The sequence below is a fragment of the Tyto alba genome, unplaced genomic scaffold, assembly GCF_018691265.1.
Source record: "Tyto alba isolate M040663 unplaced genomic scaffold, T.alba_DEE_v4.0 Super-Scaffold_13, whole genome shotgun sequence".
Lineage (NCBI taxonomy): Eukaryota > Metazoa > Chordata > Aves > Strigiformes > Tytonidae > Tyto > Tyto alba.
Genome location: NW_024881275.1, coordinates 29,465,015 through 29,484,006, shown reverse-complemented (window position 1 = coordinate 29,484,006; position 18,992 = coordinate 29,465,015). Strand labels below are relative to the sequence as shown.

Here is an 18,992-nt window from a genome sequence, read left to right as displayed (position 1 = left end):
TTCACAATACATACATTTCAGAGGAGTCAAATAAACTGTTCATAAACACCCTGCATATTTTCAATAACTTTAAAATTATATTTTTAATTCATTGCTAGAAGGTGACATAAGACTCTTGAAAAATAGCAAGCACTTGTGAATGTTTATATCAATCGGGCAAAGCTGTTCATCTATCAAAAGACCTTCCAGTCTTAGAGATGCTAGCTGATATTTTCATAAACCATTAGCAGCTAATATCAACTCCTACCTGCCCCTAATGCCCATACACATGGTGCATGGAGCAAGTGAAACATGAGCTTTCAGTTTGGCTCTCGCAATATCCTGGTTTTAGGTAGATAGCAATCTGACACCAGACACATGAAGTTACATTGGTCTTTGTAGGAGTGAGGAAGACTGTATCCTATGCAAGCTAGACTAATGATTTGTTGTGCTTAAAAGATTAAGCTGATATTTTCAGGTAGACAACTTAGAATGATATTGGTAAGTTTCTTGTTCAACTTATTGATGAACATGGGCAAATGCAAGCTATCTCACATGTGACTTGTTTCTCTTGCTCTCCTAGGGCTGTGTTGGCTCAAGGCAGTGTTTCCTCACCTGGAATAACCCTAGCACCATGTCATCTGGCCACCTGCTCCTCTCAGCAGGCTCACGGCTTCATTGCCAAGCCATGACACAGAGCTATTGCTGCAGCTCTGCACCATCCAGGGACCCCCCTTAAGCCAGATTTTACATCCAAATGCATTAGTGCTTGAAAAAGGTTCCAGCTTAGTAGTGTCACTCCCTAAACCACTGATGTAATGATATTATCACCAGAAGAATCTGATATCTGGAGTCGTATTTACCAGACATTAATCTACATGATTTTAATGTTGTGGGAATTACATTTATCAAGAAACAAGCATATAACATACCATTTCCAAATGTGAGCCACACAAACCAGACCTTACTAAGTAAGGTTTTTCATGTAGGCACCAATAAAGTTGCAGTAAGAAGTCCAAGGGCAATCAAAAGACATTTCAGGGCCTTGGGATTACTGGTTAAGGGATCTGGAGCACAAGTAGTGTTCTCCTCTATCCTTCCTGTTTCAGGGCATGATGAGGGAAGAAACAGGGAGATCCAGGAGATCAATACCTGGCTTTGAGCCTAGTGTCACTGGCAGAATATTGAGGTGTGTAATCATGGGTCAGTCTACACAACACCAGGCCTGCTGGCAACAGATGCAGTACACCTGTCTCAAAGGGGAAAGGGATTTTTGCACAGAAGTTAGCAGGGCTCATTGAAATAACTTTAAACTAGATTTGAAGGGGGAAAGGGATAAAACCAGGCTCACTAGAGATAAGCCTTGGGGGTGGCAGGTGAGTGAGTGAGGAAGAGTGTGCTGAGAGTGAGGTCATCCGATCTGCTCTACAATGTGCTGAGTAGACTAGAGAACATTTGAAATGACCCTGTACTAATGCATGCAGCACCTTAGCCATCTCAGCAGAGGTAGAAGATGGCGTTCCACACAGCAACAAAGACATAAGGGTTGTTGATGTGTTAGAAACCACAGGAGCTCCTGAGAACAGTCACATAGGAATTAGAACTCCCTAGAAAAAGGTGGCAGATCAGTAGCCCAACTGAAGTGCATCTACACCATGCATGCAGCATGGGCAGCAAACAGGAAGAGTTGGAAGTCATTGTGCAGCTGGAAAACTATACTATAGTTGCAGTCAGGTAAACATAATGGGATGACACACAACTGGAGTGCTGTAATGGATAGCTATAAACACTTCAGAAGGTACAGGGAAGGAAGGAGAGGCAGTGGGGTAGTCCAGTATGTTATGAAGTGTTTTGATTGTCTAGAGCTTAATGATGGTGACAATAGGGTTGAGTGTTTATGAATAAGAATCAGGGGAAGGGCCAACAAGGCAGGGATCATGGTGGGAGTCTGCTATAGACCACCCAGTGAAGAGGCAGGCAAAATATTCTATAAGCAGGTGGGAGAAGTCTCACGATTGCTAGTCCTTGTTCTCATGAGGGACTTCAACTTACCAGATGTCTGCTGGAAATACAATGAAGCAAAGAGGAAACAGTCTAGGAGGTTCCTGGAGGGTGTGGAATATAACTTCCACACAGCTGGTGAATGAGACAACTAGGGAAGGCACCCTGTGAACAGAGAAGAATTTGTGGCTGGTATGATGGCTGAAGACTGTCTTGGGCATAGCAGTCACAAAATTATAGTTTTTGATTCTTGGAGAAATAAGGAGGGGGGCCAGCAGAACTGATATGTTGGACTTCTGGAGGGCAGACTTTGGCCTGTTTAGGGACCTGGTTGACAGTCCCTTGGGAGGCAGTCCTGAAGGGCAGAGAAGTCCAGGAAGGCTGGACATTCCTCAAGAAGGAAACCTTAAAAGCACAGGAGCAGGCTATCCCTATATACCGAAAGATGAGCTGGCAGGGAAGACGGATGACCTGGCTGAACAGAGAAGTTTGACTGGAACTCAGGAAAAAAGAGAGTTTATGACCTTTGGAAGAAGGGGCAGACTGCTCAGGAGGACTACAAGGATGTTGTGAGATTATGCAGGGAGAAAATTAGAAGGGCCAAAGCCCATCTAGAACTTAATCTGGCTACTGCAGTAAAAGACAATAAAAAATGTTTCTATAAATACATTAACAACAGAAGGAGGGCTAAGGACAATCTCCATCCTTTATTGGATGCAGGGGAAAGCATAGTGACAAAGGATGAGGAAAAGGCTGAGGCACTTCATACCTTCTTTGCCTCAGTCTTTAACAGTGAGACCAGTTGTTCTCAGGGTACCCAGCCCTCTGATCTGGAAGACAGGGGTGGGGAGCAGAATGAAGCCCTCATAATCCAAGGGGGAAAGGTTAGAGACCTGCTACACTACTTAAATACACACAAGTCTATGAGGCCAGATGGGATCCACCCAAGGGTACTGAGGGAGCTGGCAGAAGTGCTCATCAAGCCACATGCAATCATTTCTCAGCAGTCCTGGCTAACCAGGGAAGACCTGGTTGACTGGAAGTTAACAAATGTGATGCCCATCTACAAGAAGGGCCGGAAGGAGGATCGAGGGAACTACAGGCCTGTCAGTCTGACCTCGGTGCCAGGGAAGGTTGTGGAGCAGATCATCTTGAGTGCCATGACACAGCCCATACAGGACAAACAGAGTGATCAGGCCCAGTCAACATGGGTTTATGAAAGGCAGGTCCTGCTTGAGTAATCTGATCTCCTTCTATGACAAGATGATGGCCTTAGTGGATGAATGTGAATGTTGTTTACTGGGCTTTAGTAAAGCCTTTGACACTGTTTCCCACAGGATTCCTCTGGAGAATCTGGTTGCTAATGGCTTGGGCAGTCATACCTTTCGCTGGATGAAAACCTGACTGGATGGCCAGGCCCAAAGAGTTGTGGTGGATGGAGTTAAATCCAATACGCAACTGGTCACAAGTGGTGATCCCCATGGCTAGGTATTTGGCCCAGCTCTGTTTACTATCTTTATCAATGATCTGGGGATTGAGTGCACCCTTAGTAAGTTTGCAGACAACACCAAGTTGTGTGGGAGTGTTGATTTGCTTGGGGATAGAATTGCTCTACAGAGGGATCTGGACAGGCTGGATCAATGGGCCAAGGCCAACTGTATGAGGTTCAACGTGGCTAAGTATTGAATCCTGCACTTGGGTCACAACAACCCCATGCAGTGCAACAGGCTTGGGGAGGAGTGCCTGGAAAGCTGCCTGGCGGAAAAGGACCCTGGGAGTGTTGGTCAACATCTGGCTGAATATGAGCCAGCAGTGTGCCCAGGTGGCCAAGAAGTCCAACAGCACCCTGGCTTGTATCAGGAATAGTGTGATCAGCGGGACTGGGAGAGTGATCATCACCCTGTACTTGGCACTGATGAGGCCGCATCTCGAATACTGTGTTCAGTTTTGGGCCCCTCACTACAAGGAAGACATTGAGGCACTGGAGCGTATCCAAAGAAGGGCAACAAAAGCCAGTGAAGGGTCTAGAGCACAAGTCCTGTGAGGAGCAGCTGAGGGAACTGGGGGTATTTAGCCTGGAGAAAAGGAGGTGCAGGGGAGACCCTACCTCTCTCTACAACTAACTGAAAGGAGGTTGTATCAAGGTGGATGTCAGTCTCTTCTCCCCAGTAACAAGCAACAGGACAAGAGGAAATGGCCTCAAGTTGTGCCAGGGAAGGTTTAGATTGGGTATTAGGAAAAATTTCTTCACCGAAAAGGCTATCAAGCATTGAAACTGGCTGCCTAGGGAAGTGGTTGAATCACCATCCCTGGAGGTATTTAAAAGATGAGTAGATGTGGACATGGGACATGGTTTAGTGGTGGACTTGGCAGTGTTAGATTTACAGTTGAACTCAGATTTTAAAGGTCTTTTCCAACCTAAATGATGCTATGATTCTGTGTTTCTAGGTAGGCAGCTGACAGCAAGAGTTTTGGAAAAGCAAATGTATTTTTGGAAAAGACAATCTAGCCACACATACATGACCAATCTTCAACAGATTGGTGGATGGAAAGCCTGAGAGAGGTGTTAGCAGTCAGTCACATTATCTGAACGGATTAATCTGAACACTTTTTGACTTGTAGTCCCTGATTAGAAGTTGTTTGAAGTTAGAGCAGCGTTTAGTTTAGCACCAAGAAAGGAGAGAAGCAAACCAGCTACAATCAATAGTTAGTCCAACATGGAGTGAAGGTGTGTCCCCCAGCCCTGACAGAACATGTAAAATAGAAAAAGGTCTGTGTCCTCAGGAATCCCAAACCACATTTAAATATCATAGGAATCATTGGGTCAATACCATAACCTTTATCTTTGCTTCATACAGAAAGCATTGTTGTAAGTAGAGAAAGTATCAGAGGTGGGATTTGGAAATTAATGTAGTTTGGGAGAAATGGAGTAGAAACTTGCATTTTTTAGCAGTAGATTTAAAGGGATTGTCTTTTTATTTTATGGCCACTGCAGCCTTTCTAGATAGCTCTTGTTTCCATTCTACATGCAACAATTCATCTCACAGCTATAAATAAAGTTTTATTAAATGTAATACTAAAATTGCATTAGGAATTTTTTCAGTGTTTTATATGTTAAACCCAAACAAATTGCCAGGTATCTGAACTCGGCTAGCCTTGAGCAAGTCCTAAAAAATCTTACTGGGATGTGGGGAAGGTAGCTGGAAAATATATTGAATTCTGCAGCCTAGATCATGATTATTGGATTTTTTTTTTCCCCTAGCACAAATTGAGATCCACACAATGTTGCTTCTAGTTGAAAGACATGTAAGATCAGAAATATATCTGTATAGTTCCAGAGATGGAGGTGTACAAAGGAGGAGAGGGAATCTTTTAGACAATCCAGGGAGGTGTCATTACTTCTCCCAGCCTCAAACGCTTCGTTATCAAAGCTTCTCATTACTCGTCAGCTCTGCAGCACTTTGTTTTCTGCTGGCTCTGAAAAGCAAGGAATGGAACTGTGAATGTAAAACAGAGTCTAAGCAGAAACTTGAGGCCTATGCTGGGATACGTAAAGAAAAGTAGATTGACATTTTGTGCTACAGTTGGTTACTTTCCTGGGGTCGTATATTGTGAGTCAAACTTACACGTGTTTTAAAATGTAAATTAAATTCCTCTAAAGCAGAAATAACAGCAGACAAAAGGCAAAATTAAGCTTTAAATTTCTATTATAGTAGCACTCAGAATTGTCACCAAACCATGATCAGAATAGCAGACAAAGAATTTAAAAAGATAGTGCCTCTGCTCAACAACTGACAGACTTGATGTCTGTCTGTCCTAGATATAAAGCTATGTACAGTTACTATGCTCTGCAGCTCCTAGTATTCCAAACATTGCCAAATGGACTGACAGCACTAATACGATGCATGCCATGAGAATGATAACCTTTGACATTACTTTCTTTTAACAAGCCCAACTCAGACCTTTAGCAAATCTCTGCTAAGGACTGGGGGGGCAGGGAGGAAGGGGAGGGATAGAAGTCTTCCCCTATGGACTCATAACCTAAGAGTCTGCCACTTAATGTGAAATGTAGATTTCTATTTTGCAGTATTAAGAAAGAAGAACTGGGATCAACAAATTTTAAAAGTGAATTATGAACTGATGCAATTCTCCAAAGCAGAACATTTTAGTTATAGACAATGAAGACTGCATTTTAAAAGAAAAGTCCTTAAAAGTTTTATGCATTTGCATGACCTCTTTATATACTAATTATTGAAGCAGTACACTTATGAGAATGCTCTAGGCAAATATCTAGCTATGCTTATATTCATCCATGGCAACGGTGAATATCTTATGCATGGGGTGGTTCTGTCTTTTTTAAAAAGCAGCAAGCACCTGCCTTTGAGAACACCAACACTCTTCATTGCTGTTGCATTGCTGTAATGTATATCAGTAATTACAAAACCAGCAATTGTTTTATTATCAGTGTGTCCACTTTGTGGAACTAGGATTCAGGCCACTTAGGAACCAAATCATATCATCTACTATACAGTATTTTAAGCACTTAGAGCATCCTGTCAGGATGTAGAACATCTAGTAATAATAAGGAAAGATAAAGGGCAACACAGGAAAACTCAGATCAGTTAGATGCCTGAAGTTTATAACTGTATCACTTTTTCCCTCCAGAAAAATCAGCTGTTGAGGGGTCACTTTTAAGTCAGGGGATGTAGAAATTCATCCACAAGGTCTATTATCCAGCATATTGGTCCACCTATCTGTATAGACTTGACTTATTGTTTAACTTCCTTTTGTTTCAGGTTACTGATCAGAATCCACTACATAGTTCTATGGGTATAATGTGAAGTCTGCTTAGTTAATTAATAATTTCTCTGCTTGGGGTGAGGTTGGTATAGTTCGAGTTCTAAAAATCACCATCGTCATTATTAAATAATTTGCAAAACACTTTGTTATGACTTTCTGCCTATTTGTGTATATCCTTCCGCTGCCAAAATCTGCTGCAGCCCTATGCTCACTCAGGAATTAGTTTGAGTATAAATATCCCTCTGGAGCACTGACACTTCTGAACAGACATGGCCACTGTGTGACACAGAACAAGAAGGATTTTCTGTACCATGTATCTGATACACCTGACAGCACAGAAATTCTATCTTTGTGTCTCCTGCTAATCATCCATCAGCATTTCCACATACAGTGCCTTTGACTCATCTGTTGTCATCTGTTCTGGGATGAAGTCTAGCATAGAGGCTCTTACCAGAAGATGTTTTTATTGTTTGATAGGGTGAAATGACATTTGGCTGCTTTTGAGTTATCAGGGAATCCTAAATATATCTTTGAGGGTAAATTTGCTCCTAATAGAGGAAATTAGTACATTTTCTTAAGAGGTGTTCCATGATGCAGTCAAAAAATGGCTTTTTTTGTTTAAAGAAAACTTACAAGCTGCCATATCTTTCAATGGATCTTTGCTTTTGGGGAAAAAATATCCAATACAAAAAGACTACGACTAGTTAAAAAATTATACCTCTATTACTGTAGATGCTCCTTAGCCAACTTTATTTCGGCAAACTTTTTTCTCCCTTCTAAGTGCACATAATCCTCAGATTTATTCCGTTCACATAAGCTGGCTCATTTCAAGTGATATAAATGAATGTCTTCAGTAGAGGCTTTATGATTTACAGCCAAATGCTGCTGCAGAGAAGCAGCAGCTTGTCTGTCTTAGCAATCACCAGCCAGCAGTAGTCAGGTTTTCTGTTTCTGTCACAACTCTGCTCCTTCAGAGGCAGAAAAGTATAGCCAGTCTTCCTGATCACTCTGCCGAGGTTTTCAGCAAGGCTCACTGGTATGTTCTTTGACTGGGGAAAATGTCCCCATGTGCGAGGCACAGTGGATACCACGTGGTCGGAGGACTGCATTAACTTGGTTTACTCATACATAAAAAAGCTCTGAGAATTAAATCAGGAATTGATTCAGGTCTTGCTGTGGGCAGGGGATAACTTGACATAACCATGCTGAGTACATACGAGCACTCACTGCTGACCATGGACTGTGGGGTGGCTGAACCCCAAGACGAATGACCTCTGCCCAGAGGCTCCTAACACTCATGAGAGAGTGAAGTATTTGGGTGGTACTTGCTGTCACTATTAGCAGGGTATGACTTTGATGCCCCAAAAGTGTATTTTCGCTCTTAGTCCTTTTTGCAGCTGATGTCTCTGCTTAATAATCGTATGTGTTTTAAATTCTTGAAGTAGACAAATACTGCCAGGATATGAATACAAATGTGATCTTGAATTTAATTCCATAGTGTTTTAAGATAGTATGTTTTAGGGATATTTTTTAAGTGAATGTAAAGCCTCATGGCAGGTGACACAGTGTCAAAGTTACACACAGAAACTGTTCACAAAGGTACAGTGGCCACTGAAGGCTTAGCTTCTACTTGCTGTCCTGCTAATGTTCCTGGGTAGTTCATATTTTATTTTATCAATGAATAGGAACTTTTTGGTAGATACAAAAATGTAAAATCCAGAGGGCTGATCTTTTTTGTCAAATCTATTACCAGGTAAACCCATACTTAGTATATTATTGAAAAAAATTATTTGTACTAATACAAAAATCAGAAATTGGCATAAACACAACTAGAAGCTCAATAAAAGCAATTTTTTAAGTATTCTGTTAGCACCTTTCTGACCACAAAAATGGTCAGAGGGCTGGAACTCTCTCCTATGAAGAAAGGCTGAAAGAATTGGGGTGGTTCAGCCTGTAGAAGAGGCTCTCAATAAGGCTCCAAGGAGACTTTATTGTGACCTTTCAACATATAAAGAGCGCTTATAAGAAAGATGAACAGAGACTTTTTACCAAGGCCTGTAGTGATGAGACAAGGGGCAATAGTTTTAAATAGAAAGGGTGTATATTTAGACTGGACATAACAAAGAAAATTTTTATGAAGGTGGTGAGACACTGGAACAGGTTGCCCAGAGAAGCTGTGGCTGCTCCCTCCCTGTAGGTGTTCAAGGCCAGGTTGGACGGGGATTTGAGCAACCTGATCTAGTGGAAGGTGTCTCTGCCCATGGCAGGGAGATCAGACTAGATGAGCTTTAAAGGTCTCTTCCAACCCAAACCATTCTGTGCTTCTATGATTCTATGATATAGAGGCTCTTCAGTTTCTCATTGTGCATCTTTGTAGATGCTTTTTTTAAGACAAATCTATTGGACGATTTTCTGTCCTTCAAATCCTTCTCTGGTGAGATGGTATGAGTAAGAACTAAATCTTCTATCATCCTTCTGAGTCTTTTAAAATACCTGGATTTAAGGGAATTCTGTGGGGAGGGAGACTAAGTTTGCTGTTTGCTTTGTCATTAAGTAGAAAAATTGAGAGGTTGGTTCTGTGTAAAATATAAAAATACAAATACTATGCTTAATCTAAAAAGCATGAGGGAGTTGCTTTTACAAGCAGAAGTGAAAAAGAATGTTCTTGTACAGTTGTGTTCTTGGCTTGTAAAGCAGCTAATCAGAAATCACATCCAGTTATCACAGATTACTGGTCATAGGTTGACATGAAATGGGAATATGGCTGAAACAAGATGAATTCTCATTCAAGATCTTTTAGTTAGGACACAAAAAAATGAAATTCAAATAATTTAAGACATGTCATCATAACATTTCTCCTTTTTTGTCCCTTATTTTTCTTTAGACAGTTATGTTTCCTGGATGAAGCATCTTGATATACTAAGCAAATGACAGAAACTAAAAGTAACATAAAATTAGAGCTTTGTATTTGCAAATAAATTGTCAAATGTAAAAGAAATATTGATGTATGTGAGTTTGAAGTATTGATAGGATGAGTAACTTGAGAGTCTCACATCTTCTAGTCTTGATAAACAACATTTAAGAAAACCACTTTATAAGAGGCATTTTAGACTACTAGTGTTTTGGTCTTATTTCAAATGAGAATCTCAAGAACCTAAAGTAACATAAATAAACAAGTCATAATAATTTACATATCAAACAACTGAATCTAGTTTAGGAAAGCCGCATATTCTTCATTTGACAAACTGAAGTTATTACTATTTCTCTCCTTCTGATTTAGTATACAAAATATGTATATTTCCAACACTGCTTTCACAGTATAGAAAATTAAAGGCCAAAAATATAGTAGGGAGAAAATATTCTGCAATGGTTTTTTGTCAGTTGAGTAAAACAGCAACGGAGCCCTAGCATCTAAGCTACTGATGAGACATCTTGATGACAGGCAATGAAACTGCAGCCTAACAAATCAAGTTTAGCTGCACTGAGGCACTGGAAGTGCTGTGTTTTCAGTGTCTGGGCCTAGTTTTCCTGGAGTCTGGGTGATTCTGTGTTACAGTTTTCAACAGCAGCCATTCATATTTCTCTTGGTCAAATCAAGTGGGATATACATGCTGCCTTTAGATTTGGGCATAGCTTTACATACTCTTTATATATAAATGAGAAAGTTATTGAAATTTCAATAGCCGTTTCAGACAAAAGCAAAGGGATTATGAAAAAGCTGGGGAAGTCTACCCAGCAGCTGAGCAGGCCTTGTTTTCACGGTACACTAATAGATGAATTGCTCCAGGGATAAATAAGCGTACTTTAGCCCCCAGAAATGTTATTCTCTTTAATGATAAGAAGAGTAAAGAGATCAGCTAAAATTCAATATTTACTTTGTGTTGCAGGAGGCAGGTTTTCCTCTGAAACTTGTCCCACATCTGTAAAGCTCTGTTTATGCCTGTGATTTTGCAGAAATAGGAATGGATCAGTTTGCATTGCTGCATGAGTAGAGAGAGGATTCAAGAACAGTTCTGGCCATGGACACCTTGATCACAAGGAGATCACAGTTTTCAACGCTTCAGCTCAACACAAGCAACAGTCTGCTTCTTAGTTACCAGCTTACATTGCACCAGCATCACATTCCTATTCTGTCTCTGAAAGGCGAATATCTTCTTACAAGACAGCCCTATCCCCCTCTGACCTTCTCAGTGATGCCTAGCAACAACCAAGCTCAGTAGCAATTCACAGCAGCGATAATGCAGAGTACATAAGTGGGTATGTGCAAGGTCCTGGGGCATTTTGCGCTTGCAGTCAGCTTATTTCACTCTGCAATCATCAGTACCTTTCAAATATTGCTTTCTATATGGGTTAGCAGAAGTGAGCTCAGTATGATTCACACACAAATCAGTGGCAGCTCCAGATGTTTCCCAGAAGACATTTATGGTTCCATGTGGACCATAGAGGTCCTTTTTAACCTCTGGGAGAAACACCCTGGCGTAGAGATCACAGCAGTATTAGCATATACGTAGATGAAGGGGCACAATTTGAAAACAGTAGGAAACAAAATCTGCTTTCTTCTCTAAGACACATGGAATCAACTGCTTTTGTTAACTCTGTGATTCTTTCCTAAATTGCTGTTATTTAGTCTTTGAAAATTATGGGCTGCAGCCCATGGTCCCTGCAGCTGCTTACCAACACACTGGGTCAAGGGCTTTGAAGTGCAAATGTTGCAGACAGCCAAGTGTCAGCTGACTGGAAACTTCCTACATGGAAGGATTTAGGAGCGCTCCTGATGTCAGGAAGTTTTTGTTTCAATGGGAAAGTCTTCCAGTGAAAAAATGTACTTCTGTTTCAGCCATAGAAAAAAAAAGGCAGCAGGTGCAGAATTTCTCACTCCCACCTCTGCTCTCATGCAAAGGTGTTTAAGCATTGCATCATGGACAACTAACACAATCAAATAACCTTGGGTGGTAATTTTTTTTCCTGGATGGAAATGAACACAATTCTATCTTCCAAGCAATTTTTAGGGTAGGAAGGATAGAACGTTCACTCTCTAGATTTTATTTGTGTTTTTAATGTCCATATTAGGTCAAGAGAATTCTAGGGTGAGGTGGCTTAAAAGCCACTTAAGCTTCCATCAGAAGGTCACTGCCTGGTGGTGGCAATGTTAAGTGCTCTTCTGCCCTTATTTCTGGGTGAGATAAGGTGAGCTGAGAAATTTGACGCTTCTTTGAGCTCAGTGGTTGGGCTGAACACACAACAGTTGTACAACTGGACATCCTGAGTGCTAAGCCAATGCAAGTTGCTACCTGTCAGGAATTAAAAATGCATTTGCCATGGGTTAACTTAAAAGATTTTTCCATTCATGAAAATGTAATCCCTCACTGTTTAAATGTAGTCCTATGCAGAGTAGCTGTGTAGTTACAGAGGATGTGCGCTGTCTTGTTCCTCCCACTGTTCTTCACAACAGACAGATGATTATTAATTAAAATTTTAAATATTAGAGCAATGCATGACATATAAGAACAGACAGTTGACTTCACAGTTAAATACGCTTTCATCCACAGATGCAGTTTTTGCAAGATGATATCTATGACCAAGGAGATTTCCATCAGTACAGTTTCTCCATCTAAGGTTTCCTTGCCCTTTTTCTGGCTGCCTCCACCCACATGTAAAAATAGGACATCTCTTTCCCTGTGCATTTCTTTGCAGAATTCATTAAAGAGAATGCATAAGGCTGAAAGAGGGCTGAATTTAATTATTTTAATATATTTTAGTCATTGTGTTTCACTTCTGAAAATGGTACCTGCCTCATTTGGCAGAAGAGCTGTGTTTGATTCTGTCCAAATGAACATTTCCATGCTATGTGCACTTCAGTTTGTGCTGAAGGGGAAGGAGATGGGAAGAAAACCAGTTCATTACACAGTTGTTACGCCTTGCAGTATTTTCCATTGAGGAACCCTTCTTGGTTGGCAGTTTCAGACAGTACTAGATACTGCCATATTTGGAAGATAGGATCCTTAAGCACTGATTATTTTTATGCTTTAAGCTGTTATTTGCTTGACAAGGTTGGGGTTTTTTTGGATGGAGTCCTTTGAATTCTGGTTTGGCAATGAACAGAGGCTGCTTTCACAAACCCTCTGCAAAGTGCAGTTGGAAAGACTTACACAAGGCCTTGTTGCATTATTGATTGAAATAGTGCTTACGTTTTGCTGAGAGTTTTCTGGTAGCACTGTCTGTGGTAGCAATCAAAACTGATTTATTAATATTAGTGATCTAAACTCCTCCTTCTGGAAGCTTTTTTCTTTCACCTTCTTTTGTCAGAACTTTACCAAGAACACTGATTTGTCACAATAAAACAACATGGCTAGCAGCTCTTCTAATTCATCAAAATCCTTTTGAAAGCTTCTGTTTTGATTGGAACAGCAACCAAAAACATACAGCTGATTTAGTAAGTGAAACTTTTAGCCTTTGTGAACTGCTGGAACTCTTGAAATACTTACATCAAGTTAAGTACTCTTAAAGTAATAAAAAAGTGGAAGATATGGAATTGACACAAGTCTATTGGAAATACTTCACCTTGTCTAGATGTTGGGCATTTGAAAGTTCAATTTTTCATATCCTAAAAAAGATGATGCTTTAGGGCCTTCTGCTTCTTTGAGTAGAAGGCATTCAGGCATTAAAGTTAAAATACTAGGCATTATGCTTCTTGCAAGGGGACCATTGTTGGCTCTCCATGACATGAAAGGCAGATAGAGATGAGGATGAAATATCCAGGAATGAGTGTTAAAGAGTGCTAACCTCCAGACATGGTTGCTTAGTAGCACTGTGTGTGCAATGCATGCAGCAGGTAATATCGACAGCAATGTTAACAGCTCTCTCCAGCACCAACTTCATCTTCAGGTCTGTCCTACATCTGCAGATCTACAAAGGAGGTAGAAGAGGAGCCTTTCTGACATGGACTCTTCATAAGAACCGGATTACCTTTAGGGCCCTTGTCTCGAAATAACTTTTGACCCTCATCATGCAGACACCTTTAAGGAGATGTTGTATCTAGCTAGTTGGCTGGCCAGTGGCAACCATACTGCATAAAGGGATAGGAGAGTATCCACATCCTGATTAGACTCAGGGAATTTAAGAGTGTACAGCAGTTACAAAAGACAGTCTGTTCCGTCTTAAATTTATTGTCTCAGTTACCTTCAATATTTATGTACATCCATGTGTTTGGTATATGAGTAATAGAAATAACCTTCCTCTGGTTCTTTACACCTTTTAACGTAGTGTCATACAAGAGAACTGGGCTGAATTAGGGCATATGGGCAAAGGGTAGTTAGAGGCAATTGTAATCCCTGGTGTTTTGCATTTCTGGTCCATGCTTCTCATGGTAAGGGAGTTTTATTCATGATGGTCAGTTGCCACTTCTGCAACAAAACAGTGAACAGATTCAGTAAACAAATTAGATATAGTCATTATTGTTTCAGGCAAGGAGATTTTTAAGCTTTGTGCAAAAGCAAGAAAGAACTAGAAAATAAGTAGATCCTGTTAGGATGTGACTCTGGAATTAGTCTATGATGAAAAACAAGGGTTTATGCTATAATTGCAAACATTCTGTTTGTACCTTGCAGTGAGCCACCTCTATGGATTTGGACTGATGGATGCTGAAGCAATGGTGATAGAAGCAGAAAAGTGGACAACAGTCCCTCCACAGCATGTGTGTGTGGAGAACACGGATCGGCAAATCAAGTAATACCTGCTGCCAAAACTCTTGCTGGCATAAACTTATGGAAAGAAATTGGGTATAATTTACCCCTCCCTTGCACTGTGTATGATATGTCATTCTGAAAGCTATGCTGGGGATCTCTATAACCTTCACAGATGCCAGGTCATCTGCCTGTAAATGTTCCCTGTAGTGCTTGGAAAAAGGCCCTAGTTTAAAGAGTGCCCCAGAAGTTGAAGGTTTGAAACAAGCTAGGCTGGATAATGATTGATTTTGGCATAGGTGATGCATTAAAGAAGAAGAATGTTTGATTGTGTGCACTGCCATCACCTTCGTAAGATGAGTGCAGACTTATCAGTCCAGGATCCAACAAACAAATACTCTCTTCATTAAAATAGTGCATGATATTGTCTCTCTCAACCTCAGGAGAGTCTCTAGTTCAGAGGCTAAGACTTTTGTAACACCTTGCTAGGATCTCTATAAAACCAGGCTTAAGAGCAAAATTCTATATGTGCACTGTGTGGATACAGAGAGAGCATCAGTCACAAGGCACACTTCCAAAGCATTAGGATTATGGTTTGATAAATATGCTTGACAGGCTTGATCCATAACTGGTATAGTCTGCAAGGATGTCGTGCCCATTTAAACCAGCTGAGTCAGATGCTGTTTTGTACAGTTAATGTGTAGTACTTGCTATTACGTAAGCAAGGACTATGGCTATGCCAGGCATTTCCTGGGGCTTAACAACCAGCTGTGATCCCATGACAATCCCAACAATTCTCAGCTGGCCACTAATCCACAAAAATGCTCTGTCCCACAGGTTTATTCCTATTACAGGTTTTTCACTGTCCTCTTTCAACATGTGTACATGCTTAAGAGAAAGCCAGGTAGTTGCCATTAGCTGCAGTAAAATAATTACCCTGTGGTGATATTTTCAGCCAGGAAGAGTTAAAACTAACAGTTATAGGCTACTGACTTCTCAGAAACAATTGCCCAACAGCGTCATTCACAGCTAAGCAAAAAAAAAAAAAATGTGGTTGTCTTATTTTACAGAACAAGAAAGAAATGCTGATGTTGTTTTATATGCTTATATTATAGAACAATACGACCTGACAGCATTGTCCGTTCAATTTACAAAGCCACTGGCTGTTCTGATAATCCTAACCACCATGTGATCTACTTGGAGCATGTCATTGTGCGCATCACTATTACTCACCCTCGACGTGGAGACTTGGCAATTTACCTAACCTCTCCTTCTGGAACTAGGTCACAGCTCTTGGCCAACAGGTATAGTATGACAATACAACTTCACAGAACAGTCAGCATGCAGAGGCTGCACTGAGACCACAGCATCAGCAAAGAATAGTCACGTCATTACAGTAGATTTGCTGGCAGACACAGACTAATGATTTTTTCTGAGAGAAGTGGGGAGAGTGAAGTGCAAATAAACTCAAAGATGGCAAACTCTGTCTTTCTCAGTAGAGGAGTAGGCTATAAAGCTACTGAAGGACATAATCTCCAAAACAAAGATTAATGAACTTCAACAGCCTTGTGTGGGTCACCAATTATTAGATGGCTGGAAAATGTAAAGAAAATAGTAACAGGCTCAGTGTTATAGGAGGAAGCTGAATGTCAGTGTGTTTCTTCATACTATGGGCACTTATTTTTCTCCTTTCTTATCTTCTGTTCACTAGTAATAAAAATCAGACAGAATAGCAGTTTACTAATATTTTCTTTAAGCTTTGTGAATATGGTCATGATTCCTGATGTTATTAATTTCCATACCATTTTTTTCCCCTTACATGTTCAAGTAGTATGCTTAACCCATGAAAGACTCCTAGTAAGACAACTCTAAGAAATTGCACTAGTACTTTGAAATTAATGGGTCCACTTGTAAACAGTCTATTAAAATTTTTAAAAGACAGCTGTTTCTTTCATCCCACAGATCTGTGATGGATATTTGCTTTTGAATGTCCAGCCACTCTAACAACAACCACTGAGAAAGTTCGGGTTTTTTTCTCATCTTGTCATCTCTGTGTTATGTTCTTGGAGAAACTGTGACACTGCATCAGATTGTCTCTTGTTCTCCAGACTGGACTCAAACAAGTGTCTCTTTACCCGGTGCACCATTTCGAACATTAGTGCAGTTTCATTCCCTGGAGATGAGGTGCATCCTCAGCAAATTGAAAGATCTCACAGAGATATTTCTATTTCTCTGGTCTACTAGCAGAAATTTTATTGGAAGAAAACATTGGCAATCCTTCCCAGATCTTGCTAAATTAGTGACCAAGAGCACTGCCTCCTACCAGAGATGGTTAAAGCACTAAGAAACCCCAGAAATCTTTTCAAACTTTGCCCCATATCCAAATGTGCAAATACATTGCAGCTACAATAAGAAATGCTTCTATACCTCTCCAGCTGGCTAGAAAATATTCTTCCTGATGGGACCATAGTATGATAGGGAAAACATTTTCCTTGGTGACTAGCGGATTTAGATAACTGCTATTCTGCTGGACACAGAGCATGGCTCCCACACAGATGCTGATGTTAGCTATTTCAGAAACAGCAAAAGCTGCCATGAGTCAAACCTATGTTATAAGAACTCTTCTGCCATCACACTCAAGTCTTCACAGAATTTTGTATCCCAAATCCTACTCTTCAGGGCTTTTAATGAATTAAGAGTGGCCTGCTTTCCAGGCTGCGTTGTCATCCACATTCCCCCAGCCAGATTTGCTGATAGAGTAACTATATAGCCCTGGAGACATGCATGTCTTCCTCTCCCATAGTGGTAGAAGGACGTATCTTGTCTCTTGAAAGGAAGGAGCTGTTTTGGAGCCAGGTAGAGCTCAAATGGACTTGGTTCTGATTGATGTGTGAACCCACATTTTCATTAGAGATTATGTTAATTTAAAAGAAAAGGTGTACTGAAAATACTCTTCAAGCTGTAGACATTAATTCATCAAATGAAGAGAAAGTTGTCTGTAAATGTTGGAGCCCTCTAGAATATCTCCTGTGTTTCATTATGAGTGTTGTCAATCCCTTGCTGATAAAGCACATGTGCACACACATCTATGTATCTCCCTGCTACACTAAACAAAGAATTTGTCCTCTGCTAAGTAGTGCAGAGGCAGACTTCTATCCTCTAAGCAGTTATGAAACACTCCTTTGTTTTTCTGGTTGAAGAAATCCTTCTTTAGTTTTATATTTCATTTTCGTGCAGAAGTTCTTCCATGCTTCAAAATGAAAAAAAAAAAAAGTCCTCCAACTAGGTATCCAAACAAAACAATCTTGTGTAAACCCAGTGGTCTTAACAGAGCTAACTTTTGGCTCTAGACTTTCATGTCTTGCAGCTGACTCACAGCAAGTGGGAGATAAAGACATTCCAGTATTCACAGTTTACCTCTGGTGATGACTGGTATGTGGAATAGGTACAAAGATTAATTCAATCAGTCTCTTTGTAACCCCTGCACCCTAGAAAGTAATTATTTTATGTACCTGTGGTAGAGAGAATGCAAATGTACATATTAAAATAAGGTAATGTTCAGCTCTTTCTTACTCTATACTAGCAGAAGGCTAACCAGAAAACAAAGAAACCTGAAAGGCCTTTTAATATTTTGCTACTTTCCAAAAACCAAATTATTCATGACAGTGCAAATACTCATACAGTCACACCAGAAGTTCCCTTCCCATGCAAGCTTCAGAGATGTACCGATTTGTCAGTCACATTTGACTGAAACAAACAACTGTGGGCTACTAATGTTAAGGAATAAATGCATTTTGCAAACTTGAGATCTGAAATGCCTAGAATGTTCACAAGCCCTTTCTTAGGGTAAAGTGATGGACACAGTACCTTTCAAAATGGTATTTCAAGGCTTGTTTTATCTGGTCTTGCTGGAAGAAGTCTTACAGCTTAGTGGTTTTACAATTAGTAATATACTGAGTGTTTATATGTTTTAGCATCATGCTATAAAATAAAACTTGGAGGAGTGATGCTATTCATTCATATGAGAATTTAGTTATGAGGCATTTCATTTTTAAAGTATTATTGATGAGGACATCAAAATAAATGCATTCAAGTGCAAGCAGCATGCAGGGACGCATTGGCAGCAAGTGGTCTGAGGGTTTTTTCTATAGGCAAGGGTCCCAGAAGCTGTTGTACATTGCTACTACCTGACTGAGATGCTTTTCTCAGACATACAAGACCTTTTAATGCACACGTACATGATTAATAGCGGCAATACCAGCTGTTTTTACTGAACCCAGGGAAAACCTCATTGCTTTACCATTACTCATCTGGGTTTAATTTGAAACAGTTTGCTGGTCAAATGTCTTAAAGTGCAAAAGGTATATTTTACACATGTGCACTTCTCCACCAATTCTGGAAGAAGAGTCATTGTGTAGTTTCTAGTGCATTGACGAGTAGGGTCCCTCAAGGCAATATGTGGCCTTTTTTCTGCATATTTTATTCTTAATGTTGGCATCCCCTAAAATGACTTCAGTAAGAAAACTTGTT

The 18,992-nt window shown here is 40.3% G+C and overlaps 1 protein-coding gene across 3 annotated transcripts in view; it reads left to right on the top strand.

Annotated features, from left to right (window-relative positions):
* PCSK5 (proprotein convertase subtilisin/kexin type 5) overlaps positions 1–18,992 on the top strand; it is a 246,574-nt gene that overhangs the window by 141,108 nt on the left and 86,474 nt on the right. For 2 of the 3 annotated variants that reach the window (XM_042787933.1, XM_042787934.1), the window contains exons 11-12: positions 14,388–14,505; positions 15,578–15,766. In XM_042787933.1, coding sequence (XP_042643867.1) covers positions 14,388–14,505; positions 15,578–15,766 — 307 coding nt within the window. Of the gene's footprint in view, positions 1–562; positions 651–14,387; positions 14,506–15,577; positions 15,767–18,992 lie in introns of those variants that run through there. The other variant, XM_042787935.1, reaches the window with a different exon arrangement.